The 13,791-nt window shown below is 42.6% G+C and overlaps 1 protein-coding gene across 2 annotated transcripts in view; it reads left to right on the top strand.

Moving 5' to 3' along the window:
• The window catches only part of LOC139660190 (fibronectin-like), a 43,440-nt gene that overhangs the window by 3,221 nt on the left and 26,428 nt on the right, over window positions 1-13,791 (top strand). For both annotated transcript variants that reach the window (XM_071538268.1, XM_071538269.1), the window contains exons 6-14: window positions 765-923; window positions 1,990-2,187; window positions 2,792-2,974; window positions 3,298-3,474; window positions 8,470-8,625; window positions 9,038-9,166; window positions 9,702-9,845; window positions 13,181-13,302; window positions 13,461-13,629. In XM_071538268.1, the coding sequence (XP_071394369.1) occupies window positions 765-923; window positions 1,990-2,187; window positions 2,792-2,974; window positions 3,298-3,474; window positions 8,470-8,625; window positions 9,038-9,166; window positions 9,702-9,845; window positions 13,181-13,302; window positions 13,461-13,629 (1,437 nt within the window). The remainder of the gene's footprint in view (window positions 1-764; window positions 924-1,989; window positions 2,188-2,791; window positions 2,975-3,297; window positions 3,475-8,469; window positions 8,626-9,037; window positions 9,167-9,701; window positions 9,846-13,180; window positions 13,303-13,460; window positions 13,630-13,791) is intronic.

A 13,791-nucleotide genomic window follows, 5' to 3' on the forward strand; every position in this document is an offset into this window, starting at 1 on the left:
CGATCCTTTTCACTTCTTTTTGTGTATTTTGTATACACTCAAATGACTGCACTTGTCAGAAGTAGACAAGAAGGAATGGGGTGTTGAGAGCCACACAAGCAGAAGATTTGAAATTGATTTGCTTCTGAGGTCTGTTGTTTTTGAATGAGTCACGTGTGTCTACACACACACCAGCTGAATCCCATTCTCTTCCCCCTCTAAACACGGCGACTGGCACTAGTCTTGTACCACACACATACACACTGTCTCCTAACTGGCAGGACTAGAGGGAAACTGTAGCGTGTGTTTTGTCGAAGGATTTTAACAGGCTGTGGTGAGAAAGTCTACCATTTGTGTTTCCAATTACAACCATTACTTACTTCCTTAATGATGCTGCCTCATGTGACAAATGAAAACGAATGTTATTCCCTGCTGGCTTGTTGTCGCATACAACGCTTCAGGGTGGCCCTCGCCTCGGTGAATCACAACACTTGAATTTTAGAGCAGGGAGAACATCAATAAATTGTTGTCACACATGAATTCAACAAGCTATGAACAGAGTCGCATAGGAACACACACAAACAGGCATACACCCTTCGCCCAGCTTCCCCAAGGAATCATTAAAGTTTCATTTCATCTCATTACGCTTAAGCCCCTAAATACACACTTTTACACATATATCATTACATTTTCTCTCTCTCTCCCCCCAGATTACTTGCAACACTTTGTCGTCTCATGGTGTCATTCTCGCTCTAATGAATTCTTCTCGTTCCCTCCTCTCCTAGACCGCTGTAATGACCAGGATACTTTGTCCTCCTACCGTATTGGAGATACCTGGACCAAGACGGACGCCAGAGGCAACCTGCTGCAGTGTCTGTGCACAGGGAATGGCAGAGGAGAGTGGAAGTGCGAGAGACATGCTTCCCTGCACACTACCGGCCTGGGTGAGAGCTAATTTCATTATCTCTTGTCTCTTTTTTTTTTTTTCCCCCTCTGTGTGGAGAGAAAAACATATTCCAGAGACAGAGACGGACAGAAATGGGGTGAGAGGGACAGATAAGAAGTGCTGAGGGGAGTCGTGAAGTGTTTAAGTGAGAAAGACATAACTTTCCAACTCACTATCACCCTCTTATGAAAGGGAAGGAGAAAGCGATGGCATGAGTGAGTGGGAGAAAGAAGGGGGAGATATGAAACGTGGGAAAGTAAGTGGGGAGTTTGAGAAACATGCTTGAAACTGCTGAAATGATTATGGGGTGTGAGACAGCTGAATATTTTTTTCCTGATGTCACAGGGACAATAAAAAAAAAACTTTAATTTTTGTAAATGGTACGTAATCATCGCTAACCAGGTGCAGGCTGCTTATAGCCTAAATCAAACCCAGGTATTGTTTTATCTTATGTGTTAAACAGCATTGATTTGTGATTTTAGTTGACTCTTGCCAACGCCTATAGGTTGGGTTGGGTTCAGTTTGCATGTAATGACGTAAATCATCTTCTTTGTGTTACTAGCTGATACTATACATCTCGTTTCAGTTGGAGCCTTAGATAGAGCTGCACTACAGCAGCACACACTGATAAAGCTTTTATTCTATAATGTTTTATTCTTGTGTACTACATAACATAATATTTTCTGGTGCAGCTGATTCTTAAGTTTTCTATCTTTTCACTTAATGCCATATTTTCCACCTGTGGCTATTTTGTAGTAGCATTTTTGCATTGCTCCTCCTACACATTCAGTTTACTTCATTTTAGTTTAGACTTTTTGGACTGCAATGTCTCATTTCATGTACAGGTTTTTGTAATCCAGACATGAAGAGTTAAGTAGGGTTTGGGTATTGGAGAGACGTACATGAAAAGTGAGAGAAAGGGAGATGGGATACAAAGAAAATAAAACAGTTTGCTCTGTATAGTGAAATATCTGTTTTTCTTGTGTGGTCACTGATGTTTTTAGGTTGCTGTAGCTGTTTGGTGTTTTCACAAATCCTGACTCAACTCTCTTGTTATATTTCAGGTACTGGCTCTCGTGTGATCACTAACATCCAGCCTGCGGTCTACCAGCCTATCCCTGTGCCCGCGCTTCCCGAGGAGGGGGCCTGTCGGACAGACACAGGACTGTTCTTCTCCCTTGGCCAGCGCTGGATCAAGAGCCAGGGCACCAAGCAGATGATCTGCACCTGTCTGGGCAATGGAGTCAGCTGCGAGGAATGGGGTGAGAGAGATGCTGTTTTGTTTGCAGTTAGTCAGTACTATTTTTCACCATTATGTAACCAGGCAAAGTAATTCTTATTTACCACAAAGGCCTGGGGGAGGAGAGGGAGAGTTGTTATAATAATAATGTGATACTTGGGATCAGCAAGAGAACAGCACTCTGAGAGCTAGAAGGAATTAAGTCTCTTGCTCAATGACACTTCAGCAGGGTGGATGCTTGCCGACTCAATGGCTTGAACTTGGGTCCTCTGGTTGGAGGACCCAGAAAGGCATTCTGGGAAATGTAGGAGACCACTAACAGAAGTAGAAGTAGATGAGGCAGGTTGGGAGAAAGTGTATACTCCAAAAAAAGTAAATTAAAACGCATATAATAACTCCTGGAATGCATTGAACATCACAAACTGATGATATATAACAGTGCTAGTAGGTAGTAGATTTTTCCTTTATGCTATTCTGATGCCCCTACACACAAATGCACACATTGATACCCAGTACAGCCACAGTCTTCCACTACAGTTGAGGGTTAAGTGCGGTATTAAGGGCGTTAAAGGGCTTATTTGTATTTATCTGTGTGTATGTGTGTGTGTGTTGCTCTCTCCCTCCAGACGGACCCGCTCCAGTGTACGGTGGTAACTCCGGAGGCCAGCCCTGCGTGTTCCCCTTTGTCTACAAGGGGAAGACCTACCACTCCTGTATCTCTGAAGGACGCAGTGATGGACAGCTGTGGTGCTCCACCTCCTCTGACTTCGAGACAGACCAGAAATATTCCTTCTGCACAGAGAAGAATGGTGAGCAGAGATTATGGTGGTGATGATTATAATGATGACTGAACGAGTGAAATGTGTAGGGATTTTGAAGCGAGGTTGGTGGTTAACAAGTGATGATGATGAAAATGCTAATTCTGAAGATGATAAGAAATACTCATTTTGTAGTGAGAGAAACAGTGAGTGGTTGCCAGGTTTCTTTAGATACAGTGATAATGCTAAAGATGATAAAGACTACAATGGGATTAAACTATAATGGGATTGGGAATATAAGAAATGTTGTGAAGGATATTGAAGACTCATAAGGGTAACAATTTATTTTGTTATTGTCATTTTTTTTTCAACAGTGATGGTGACAACGCGAGGCGGTAATTCTAACGGCGCTCTGTGCCAGTTCCCCTTCCTCTACAACGGCCGAAACTACACCGACTGTACTGCAGATGGCCGTAGAGACGGCATGAAATGGTGCGGCACCACAACAAACTACGATGGAGAACAACGCTTTGGATTCTGTCCCATGGCTGGTAAGTGTGTGTGTGTGTGTGTGTGTGTGTGTGTGCGTGAGAGAGAGAGGGAGAGAGACAATGAATGCTGGGAAGGTGGAGTCCTGGGGGTTGTTTGAAGCTGTGTGGTACTGCAAGCAATTTTATTGTGGTATTGCACTGGTTCTCAAAGTGGGGTCTGAGGACCCCCAGGGGCTCCTTGAGGGGCTCCAGATGGTCCCCAGGAAGATAAGGACTAGTTTAATGTCACTATTATCTAATTCACTAGAATTTATCCCAGTGAGAGAATGTATAAGAATGGCTTTTCTAAGTGGAGGTTTCACTCTCACTGCTATTATCTCCATGTAGACAGTTACACGATTCAATATTAAAGCAATAGCAAAAATCTTCCTAGATGGGGTTCCTGGGGACAAAGTCTTCAGATGGTGGTATGTTGGCCGAATGTGTGAGTCTGTGACATTGTAAAGTTTACACCTGATGTGGAGCAATGCTTCAGATTCTGCCCCATGGTCTGTGTTTGTTTGTGTATTGGGTGAGGTATGTTAAGTGTTTTGTGGTTTGGGGCGGTTGTATGTCATGAAGGGGGAGAAATTAACCAGCCAATTATCTCACCACACCATGTCATTGATTAACTATTGACACCACCATGCTAGCCGTGGGGGCAACTAACATGATTAGCATGGTTAATTGCAATGTCCCTCCCAGTCTTAAGTAAAAGTTTATCTCCGCCCAGTCTGAATCAAGGATTTAACATGGCCTTTTTATTAAGACCATTACTCTGAAAAGGTTTGAAGGGTTATTACATGCACTCTATTGAATTTACATAAAAGCTAGTATCAGAGTGGGGTTGAAAGGCAAACCTTGTTTTACATCAGTATTACAGTATAGCCAAATTCACATTCAAGTCACTGTTGCACTAAAAGAGACGTGTTGTTCTGTTGTGTAGGTGTCAATTAGCTCTCCTCGGATAACAAAAGAGGCTAAGACCAGTGAAGTGCTAGGGGGTCTTTGACACTGATGTCTGTGAAGGAGCAGTGAAATGGTAATGATGATGCCAACAGGTTGGAAAATGGAGAGATATCAAATAGTTAATGTATGCAGAAGTCTAAGGTAACTTTTTCAGGTAAACATTCAGAATATTCTAATTTAGAAACATAAAAGTGGAAGCTATGCATCTTAGCCGGTGTTGAATGTTATAGGGGCCGAGGCCAGTAGAGTGATTGCAACAGCAGGGGGTCTTTGACATTGACATTAGTGTCTTCAAAGGGGAGTCCAAACTAGCAAACGTCTTTAGATGTTAATGTAATTTAGGCTTGTAAATTGGAGCCTCTTCACATAGGAGTGTAGCCAGGAGGGATTCAATCTATCATGTCACCCAACTGTATCCCAGTCAATGCTTGAATTGAAGGGCTAATAGTGGGTAAATCATGTGGATGCAAATGGTAGCAAATGGTGGAAAGGTCTCCTGATAAGATGGAGTGACACTGCAGAACAACTGCCACAAACATGATGCCTGATTGCTCTGTTAAAAAAGAAGGGGAGCTCCAATTCGGGGGGAAAAAAACTCCTCACTGACCGTGAATTGTTGGGTACATCAAAGCCTCCCAGATGGAAAAAAGAGTCTGTTTGGCAACAGGCTGTAAAATCTGGATGGTACACTGTCTGAAAATTTACACAGCTCACCTGATGTCAACTTGCGCAAAATAGTTCTGGAAACAAATCACATGGAGCACTTGATTTATTTTATCTTGCAAGTGATGTGTCCACTTACAGCCTGGCAAGATAGATCAAGCATCGCTCAGGAAGTTCAGGGATAGTGTAAATCTTTTTTTGGTCTGATATCAAGGGATTCTAGTGCGTACAGATGTTTTGAATGAATATGTACACATGTAGACAGCCTGTAGAAAAGCAATTTTCTTTTTCTGAGGAACTCAACATTGTAAAATAACTTTTCTCCCAACCCAAAGCTGATTTTACAGGCTGTTAAGGATTATTATTATTCTCTCTTGGACTAACCTTATAGCTTCTGTTGCTGTTACTTAGCCTAACTTGCATAGCAGTGGATAGGACAAAGGCTTTTCTGATGTAGCATAGTTATTTTTTTTTTTTAGTTAACATTTTCTACAGGATTATTTATAGGCTTATTTCAATCTTCTAACCCATCTTTGGGCCCATACCCGTCTTTAAAAAACCCTGGCAGCTATCAAGATTTAAAGACAAAAACAAGAAACATTGATGCATTTCAGCCAATGTCAGGGCAAGTTGTTTGTGGCAAACGCAATCCAGCAGTCGAGACACCAGGGGGTCTTTGATATTAACGTTAATTACTTCACAAGGACAGTCAAAACAAACATGGTACTTGAAATGTTAATGGTGATGCTTGAAACAGCAATTATGAGTCTGGAGCCCCTCCTGCTCCACCTGTGGCATTCCTCTGGGTGTTGGAAAATGGGGAAAGGCTGTTGGCATCTGTTGAATCCAAAAGCCTTTATTCTATTGGCTTTTCATGTACAAAAAAATCAGAAAATGTGATGATAGAAGCAAAAAAAATGAGAGAAAATGCTCTGGACAGGTTTGACTCACTAACGCTAACAGGTTTTTGGGTTTGTTGATTATCGGTTCTCAGCCATGATTCCATCTCTTGGCACAAAACTCTGAAGTCATATCCAGGGTTCACCTCCATTTGTGCAGATTTCACCAACATTTCAAGGTCCACTGTCTTCTTCCTCCCTTAAAAACACTATCTCGACCTTAATCCGCTACCCTCCTCCTACGCTCATCACATTCAGGAGCCAAGCTGCTTCTATATTGGCCGTCCCTCTCCAAGAAAGCTCTCTCACCACTGACTCAAATGCAGCCCTATATCTCAGTATGAGATCTTTTTGTTGACCTCCTCTGCATCTCAATTCCAGTCTCCTATCGCTACTTTCCATTAGTTCGCAATAAATCTGTTTAGCCCGGAGGCAGACGTTGTAGTTCCCACAGCTGTTGGTTACGCTGACCGACCAGCCAGTTACAAAGTTATAAGTGGCCACTTTGAGAGTCATCAGGCCAATGGCTAAATTACCCTGTGAAAGTAAAGAACTGGCTGGCTATAAAGACATAAATGTAGATTGATTGTGGGTTCTCACAGCAGGACTGAGTTCAGGCCAAATGCAACCAGACCTTAGATACCCCTAGATAACTGAACTAGGTTAAACCAGGTCTAAAGACTTTCCAACTGTAGAGAATGGACTGATTTCAACTCTTGAAGAGCACCAGTCCCACCCTGCAGCCATACAAAACTGGACAGGGTGGGGTGAAAGCACATAGAATATAGATTTTCACCACCAGTGGTCAAGACCAATGAAGGCAAGCCATACAAGGACAAGCAAAGCACTGTAATTAAAGGGAAAGTCCACCATGAAACAGAAATCATATATGTTTTGCTAATAATGTTGGACTATAATGTTAGCTCACAATATTTGAAAAAAGGCCTGGATTTTCCTAAGAACCTGGATTGACTAAGAATATTTATTTGAATCTTTACATTCAATTTAGCTTCATTTCATGCTTGTGTTAGCTGTTATAAACCAAATGTGTCCATATGTGCACCATATGTCAAGGTGCTTTTAGGAAAGACTTGTTCATGATTACAAGACTATCTAAGATCAAATAGGAAGAAGTGAAGAAGAAGAAGAAGAAGAATGTGGATTCCCTTTCAAGGTTGTTTTTTTATATATAGATTTTTTTAAAGAGCCCTACACATACTTTAACTGTACAGCTTTGATTAAAGAATCCTCTTTTCTTCTGGTGGAACTAGACCATGTTACTGTTGTGCATCTTAAGCAGTGTAAGTTCCTGCAAATAAGTGTCTGTTAAATGACTTAATTGTAATTGTAGCAGTACTCAGAAGCCCCAGGTGCAGCTCTGATGAGTCAGTCCAAGGTCTATCTTGGCCTTAGCCCCAGGCTCAGCCACTGACCATGTCCTATAAGGATCCAGAGCCCCTCTGTTCCTCCCCGAGCCACGGCCTTGGTGCCAGCCACAGCCCAAGTCCAAAGGATCTCTACTTCCAGGAACCAGATGGGCTGGCTCTGGTCCAGATTCTGCCTGTTAGAGAGAGGCCCAGGCTGGGCTGCAGGGCAGCAGATCTGCCCTCTATCATCTCCTCCTCCTCCTCCTCCTCACAGACTGATAGACATGCACACAGGCATGCATACATATCAGCTTTGTCTTCTCCTCCACCTCCTGTACAGTGTTGCCTCCATTCGCACGGACATAGATGCACACATATGCACCCACTTAAAATCAATTGCATTCATTCTCTGCATACTTGTAGAGAATGAATGCAATTGATTTGAAATGGGTGCACACAAGAATGGTTCTGTACAGAGAGACCACAGAAACACTCTCTCTCTCACATACACACAGGCTTGTCTCTGCTTGTCCTACCCTCCTACGCAAACTTTCTATCAATTCCGATATAAACTACTCATCTTCTTTTAATTAGTGGAGAACATATGGCATACACACACACACACACACAGAGACACAGACATCTGTTTCTGGCTATCATTCCGGGGGAAATTTTCTCTCCAATGGACACAGGTGTTCTGTGGTGGTTGTGGTATCTTCTAAAGCCTTGTGCAATAATAGTAGGGTAGAATTAAGGGGGGGAAATTGTCTTAAATAACAAAATGCGTGCATGTGTATGTATTTGCATGTGTGTTAAACTGACTTTATGTTTGGGTGCATGAGTGTTTATGTAGCTAATGCTTGTGTGTTTGTCTAGATGTCTGAATGTGCTGTGTGTTACTGACTGTGTGTGTATGTTCGTTCATTTCTGTGTATTTTGTGCATCTGCGTGTGTGTGTGTGTGTGTGTTGTTGCCAGGGTGGAAACTCCTTTGATGCATTTATGTAACACTAAAACTCTCCGGTGATACCAATACAAGTGAAATTCTTTTATGCAGGGCCACAGACTTGTATGTGACTTGTATGTCCTTATGTAACTGACTTTCTCTGCGTGTCTTAGCCCATGAAGAGGTGTGTACGACTAGCGAGGGGGTGATGTACCGAGTGGGAGACCAGTGGGACAAACGCCATGATGTCCTGGGTCACATGATGCGATGCACCTGTGTCGGCAACGGGCGAGGAGAATGGAGCTGCGTTGCCTACTCCCAGCTTAAAGGTGTGTGTGAGAGAGAGTGGGGTGTATAGATAGAGCGAGAAAAAAAAAATGATTGGGGGGCGGGTTGGATGCTGTGCAGGCAGAATTGGATTTTGTATGTGTGTGGCCTAGTAATCAGAAAGGGTAATATTAGCCTCCTCTCAGCTAAGAGGTGAAAGATCACACCTGACATAGTAACTTACCTGTCAAAGGTCAAATGTGAGCTTGCACACCTGGCCTTTATGGGGCTTCAGTTACACCTGCAACACACCATTACTGTTCAGAAGAGCAGACATGGACAAAATAGCGAAAAAAAAGACATCTTAAATACATGGAAAGTGCATGAAAATGTGTTGTGTGCTCATGGTCCATGTCTTTATATGCATCTGTGTGTGTGTGTGTGTGTGTGTGTGTGTGGGTTTGTCTTCTGCAGACCAATGCATTGTGGATGGTCTGACCTATGAGGTGAACCATACCTTCACCAAACAACATGAGGAGGGCTACATGATGAACTGCACCTGCTTCGGACAGGGGCGTGGCCGCTGGAAGTGTGACGCCATCGGTAGGTTCACACATCAATCATTTTATAGACACCATTTTGTTTTTGCTCCTCCCCCCTTGATTAACATTTTAAGGTATTTCTGATGTAATGGCTGCATTCCAGTTACCTAAACTCCAGTTATGTATCCTTCTTTTAATTTTTTTGTACCTATGGGCTATGGGGAAGAAAAAAAAATGTCTCTTTTCGGTATACAGGATTGCTACTAATGTTACTGGTAGTACAATGCTTTAAATTTCTGTGTTTGCAGTTGCTTCCACAATTTCACATTTTTACAGATTTAAAGTGATTCTTACAGCCAAAACTCCTGTTGATTTTCTGTACAAGTGTGAGGGTGGATGAAAAAATGAAGGACTGGAGTATCAGTCCTTGTTGATAAATAGAGAGATTGTGATAACTCATGACTGCAGTCCCTGACATGTCTGTAAAGAATGTGAGATATTTGTAGGGAACTAGGGGCCAGGTACAAAACTCCAGTCGGTGTGCCCTGCTGTATTATATGGTTTCATGTGACTTCTGTCTTCTTCTCTGTGTCCAGACCAGTGCCAGGAGCCGGAGACAAGAGCCTTCTACCAGATCGGAGAGTCGTGGGATAAGATCATCCATGGGATCATGTACAAGTGCTATTGCTATGGCAACGGCATCGGAGAGCTGAGCTGTGAGCCTCAGCAGTCCTACCCTGGTAAGTCGTCATATACGCGCATGCAGGAATACACACACACACACACACACACACACACATTTGTAATGTCTTTCATTAATAATTGGACAAAACATTCAAACACAGTAGTGAACTGGATCTTTATGCCTCAGTGTTCACTGCTGTGCTACTGCTGGTGTTAAAACAGGCTAACATTACAAATTGTTCTCCAACTGTTGCAGTGAGAAAGGTTTGTTCAAGCCACCTTGACAATGAGGCTTTTGACTTTGATGTGAAACAGAGAAAGATGGGAGGGGGTGTGATTTCCTCTTTTACAAATATACCCCCCACTCTGAGCCTTTGTTCCTGCTGGCATGTGGTGCTACCCCTGTGTTATTGCCACAGCTGTACAAAACACTGTGCCAAACACACACACATACCGCTTTGTGCTAGCGACATAACACACCTTCAAAATAATGGTGTGTTAAGTTGCACAGCAATTTTCCATTTTGTACCTTTCTTTCCGTCATCACTTCAAACTCAGTTCAGTGTCATCACTTTCGTACAATCATAGATCTCTCCCAATCCTTTTCCCCCCTTTTTTTCAAACCATCAGAATAGAGCGATGCTAGTTGCACAGCATGATGCAGCCATGATGGTCAAGTTACTTCATTATCGTTGACTTGAAACTTGGAATGGATAGATAACATCACTGTATGCAAACATTTTGCAACAATATCTCTATCACGGTTTTGTCTTGACATTGATGTGAAGCAGAGAGACTGTGTGTGTGTGTGTGTGTGTGTGGGTGTGTGTGTGTGTGTGTGTGTGTGTGTTTCAGATCTATCTCGCTCCAGAGCCTTTGTTGTTTATTCGTCTGCGCTCTGCTTTCTGTGTCATTACAACCTACCACTTTGTGCTACCCAGTGCACAATTTGTTCAAATTTGCAGGGTCATTTATTTATTTTTTTTCCATTCACGATTTATGTTTTTTTGGTTAGGGTTAGATACAGCCTCTGTTGCATTATGAAGGATTCACATTTCTCTGTATCTCCTTATTACCTCCTTTTGAACTGTATTCCAATCACATTCCTGAATGAGACAAGAGGGAGAGTTGTGGAGTTGGCATAATGTAGTTTTCCTTCACATTTCCCCTAAAAACTCTAGGTAACAATTAGGAGACACAAGCCTTTCCCCTCTTCTCCTGTCAAATTGTTTCATGTTGCTTCCCACTGTATGATGGGAATATTTCCAAAGCTAGTTGCTAGTTGGGATATGGTATCTTTGGTATGGTGTTGCCATTTTGTTGATTGATTGATGAATAAAACACTTTCAGCATAAATCTCTCCCCAACAGATGTTAAAGATATGTCAAAGTGTAGCTCTGGGCGAGGCGGTGAGGCTGTGTTATTGGAAACAGAAGTTTAGGTTTGTGTTACGTAAAGGAATATTTGAACTGTTGTTTGCTTTGTGTGTGAAGCTGAAAGCAGGTTGACAGGAGTTACAGCATTTAGTTAAAATGTAGGGCAACCTTCTACCATAGCTGTCTATAATGGCATCCAGCTGTGAACTTGTTCTGTGTGAGTGTGTGTGTGTGTGTGTGTGTGTGTGTGTGTGTGTGTGTGTGTGTGTGTGTGTGTGTGTGTGTGTCCAGGCATACAGCACACTTAGATTTAAGGGCAGCATGAGGCAGAGCCAATCCCAAGTCAGTAGGCTAACTGGGTAAAAGGCCATAAAAGGCCATAAAGGCAAGGCAAGTGTTGGATTTTTTTCTTTTTTTGGTTTTTATAAGTCTCAGATTTAGTGCAGAATAGATAAGATCTGAAAAGAAAAGATGTTGTTTACTCTTCTCCCATCTGTGTTTATCTCTCCCTGCCTGGGATGTAATTTCATCTTTTTTTCAGTATTTCTTATTGTTTTAATGACTCTCATCATTATTTCCCAACCTGTTGCCCTTATCACATCCTTGCTGTGCATCTGTCTGTATCAAGTATGCCTGTAGTTTCTGTGTGTGCAAAGGGAAGGTGGATGTGTGCAAGTTTTTGTGCATGCTTTATGTGTCCACTTGCTGGCTTACATACCTGTGTGTTTGAGTATGTGGCGCTGGGTGCTTTTGTGTGTGTGAATGTACAACCATGCAAGTGCGTGTCCACTTGTATGTGCGTAACACATCTGATTCTATGTAACCGTTACCCTCCTCAGTGGCCTGTGGGTCTGTAATAGGCAGTAATTGGTCCCAGATTGTTTTTGAGGTCTGTGTATCTGCTCGCAACTTCTGGTTAACCAAGCCACTTGCTCAGAAACTTTGATTACAGGTCTGCTATTTGGAAAAGCGGTTAGAAAACCTCAGTTCTTTATAGAAGCTACCAGTTTCTATCAGCATGGCTTATGTCGGGAATCTGCTTGCCATATGACTTGTGTTTATATTATGAAAAAGACTGCTGGATTATTCTGTTGTAGCTGTGATTGTGGTGCGCTTTGCTGTTGCTGTTTGCAGTAGAATCTCCTAAATATGTCTTTATTATCAGGTGGCTTGTGACGAAGATGACTTCATCATTAGATTATCATTGTTCATTTATTTTGCTATTTGTTCTGGATTAAAGTGATAAAAATGCTATTACTAATGAACAATTAATGCAACGGAATGAGCAAGAGCTTTGGTTTTTGTTCTCCAAAAGATCAGTAGGGTTTAGAGAAGAGGTTAGAGAGGAGGGTGAAAAAGAGAAGGTGGGGGAGTAAAGAAAGCAGAGTAGCAGAGACTGTGAGGCTTTTCCTGAACTGTTGAAACCTGGACTGGAATCTGACAGGGATGTGCTAGTTTTTCCTCTCTCTTTCTCTGTTCCACTATCTCTGTTCTGTTCTGTTCAGGAAAATGCTACTGGACACTCGCTGTGTACACTGTGATATTCCTCGCTAGTTAGTTAGTTAGTAAGTTGTTGGCGTATTCGAAATTATAGAAGAATTTTGGACTGTGAAGACTTTATTATCAAATATTTTAATTTTCTCAGATTTTTGAAGAACCAGGGTGTCATCTTTAGATTTAGTGGGATAAAGATATTTTATATCCACTACTATTCAGTATTTATTTGAAGAAAGGGTTCTAATGTTCTTATTTTTCCTTTTACCGTCATCTCGTCTCACACTGGACGCACTACCCTACTCTCGCTGCTGTTCAGGCTCAAGGAAATACTGCCATTGTGTTTTCTTCACAGGCACAGTGACAATACATTTTCCCGTCTCTCAAACCCTTGCCCTATATCACACAATGAGAATATAAAGCCTTTACCACAGACAGAGAAATTCCCGCTCTGTTCTGTTCTGCTCTGTTTTGTTCTGTATACTTACTCCTCTGCCTGTGTTGTGTTGTGTCTGTCCCAGGTGGTAACCGTCCTGTCCAGGTGATCATAACCGAGTCTGGAAACCAGCCCAACTCCCACCCTATCCAGTGGAACGCCCCGCCCTCCGCCCACATCACCCAGTACATCCTCAAATGGAGACTGGTGAGTCCATGATGTCCTGACTCCTGAATCTCCTTTTGACAGTCAAGAGTTTACAAAAACGTACTCATTTAACTCCTGCACCGTCTCTGGTCTTGTTTCTAAATACTCTACCTGACTTTATACCCCGTCACGACCGCTTCTCTCATCTGATTTCACAGAAAGACAGCCGTAACCCGTGGCGGGAGGTGGCGATCCCTGGCCATCTCAACTCCTACACCATCTCTGGTCTGAAGCCGGGCATCACCTACGAGGGTCAACTGATCAGTGTGCTGCGCTTTGGACGCCGAGAGATCACGCGCTTTGACTTCACCACCACTTACGGATCATGTGAGTTAACAGGATTGTCTCATCACTGGTCTAACCACTGTCCAATAAACTTGGTGTGGTTATCCAGCCTGTTTTGGGCATTTTTGGATCTTGCATCTGTTTCACTGAATGTTTCATTGGTTAATCTTTGTCTTGCCATCTCCAATTGTCCCTGATGTGGGG

The sequence above is a fragment of the Centroberyx affinis genome, unplaced genomic scaffold (genome assembly GCF_046629955.1).
Source record: "Centroberyx affinis isolate AG114_WGS23_722 - 3 ecotype Tasmania unplaced genomic scaffold, CSIRO-AGI_Caff_v1 ptg003239l_1, whole genome shotgun sequence".
Lineage (NCBI taxonomy): Eukaryota > Metazoa > Chordata > Actinopteri > Beryciformes > Berycidae > Centroberyx > Centroberyx affinis.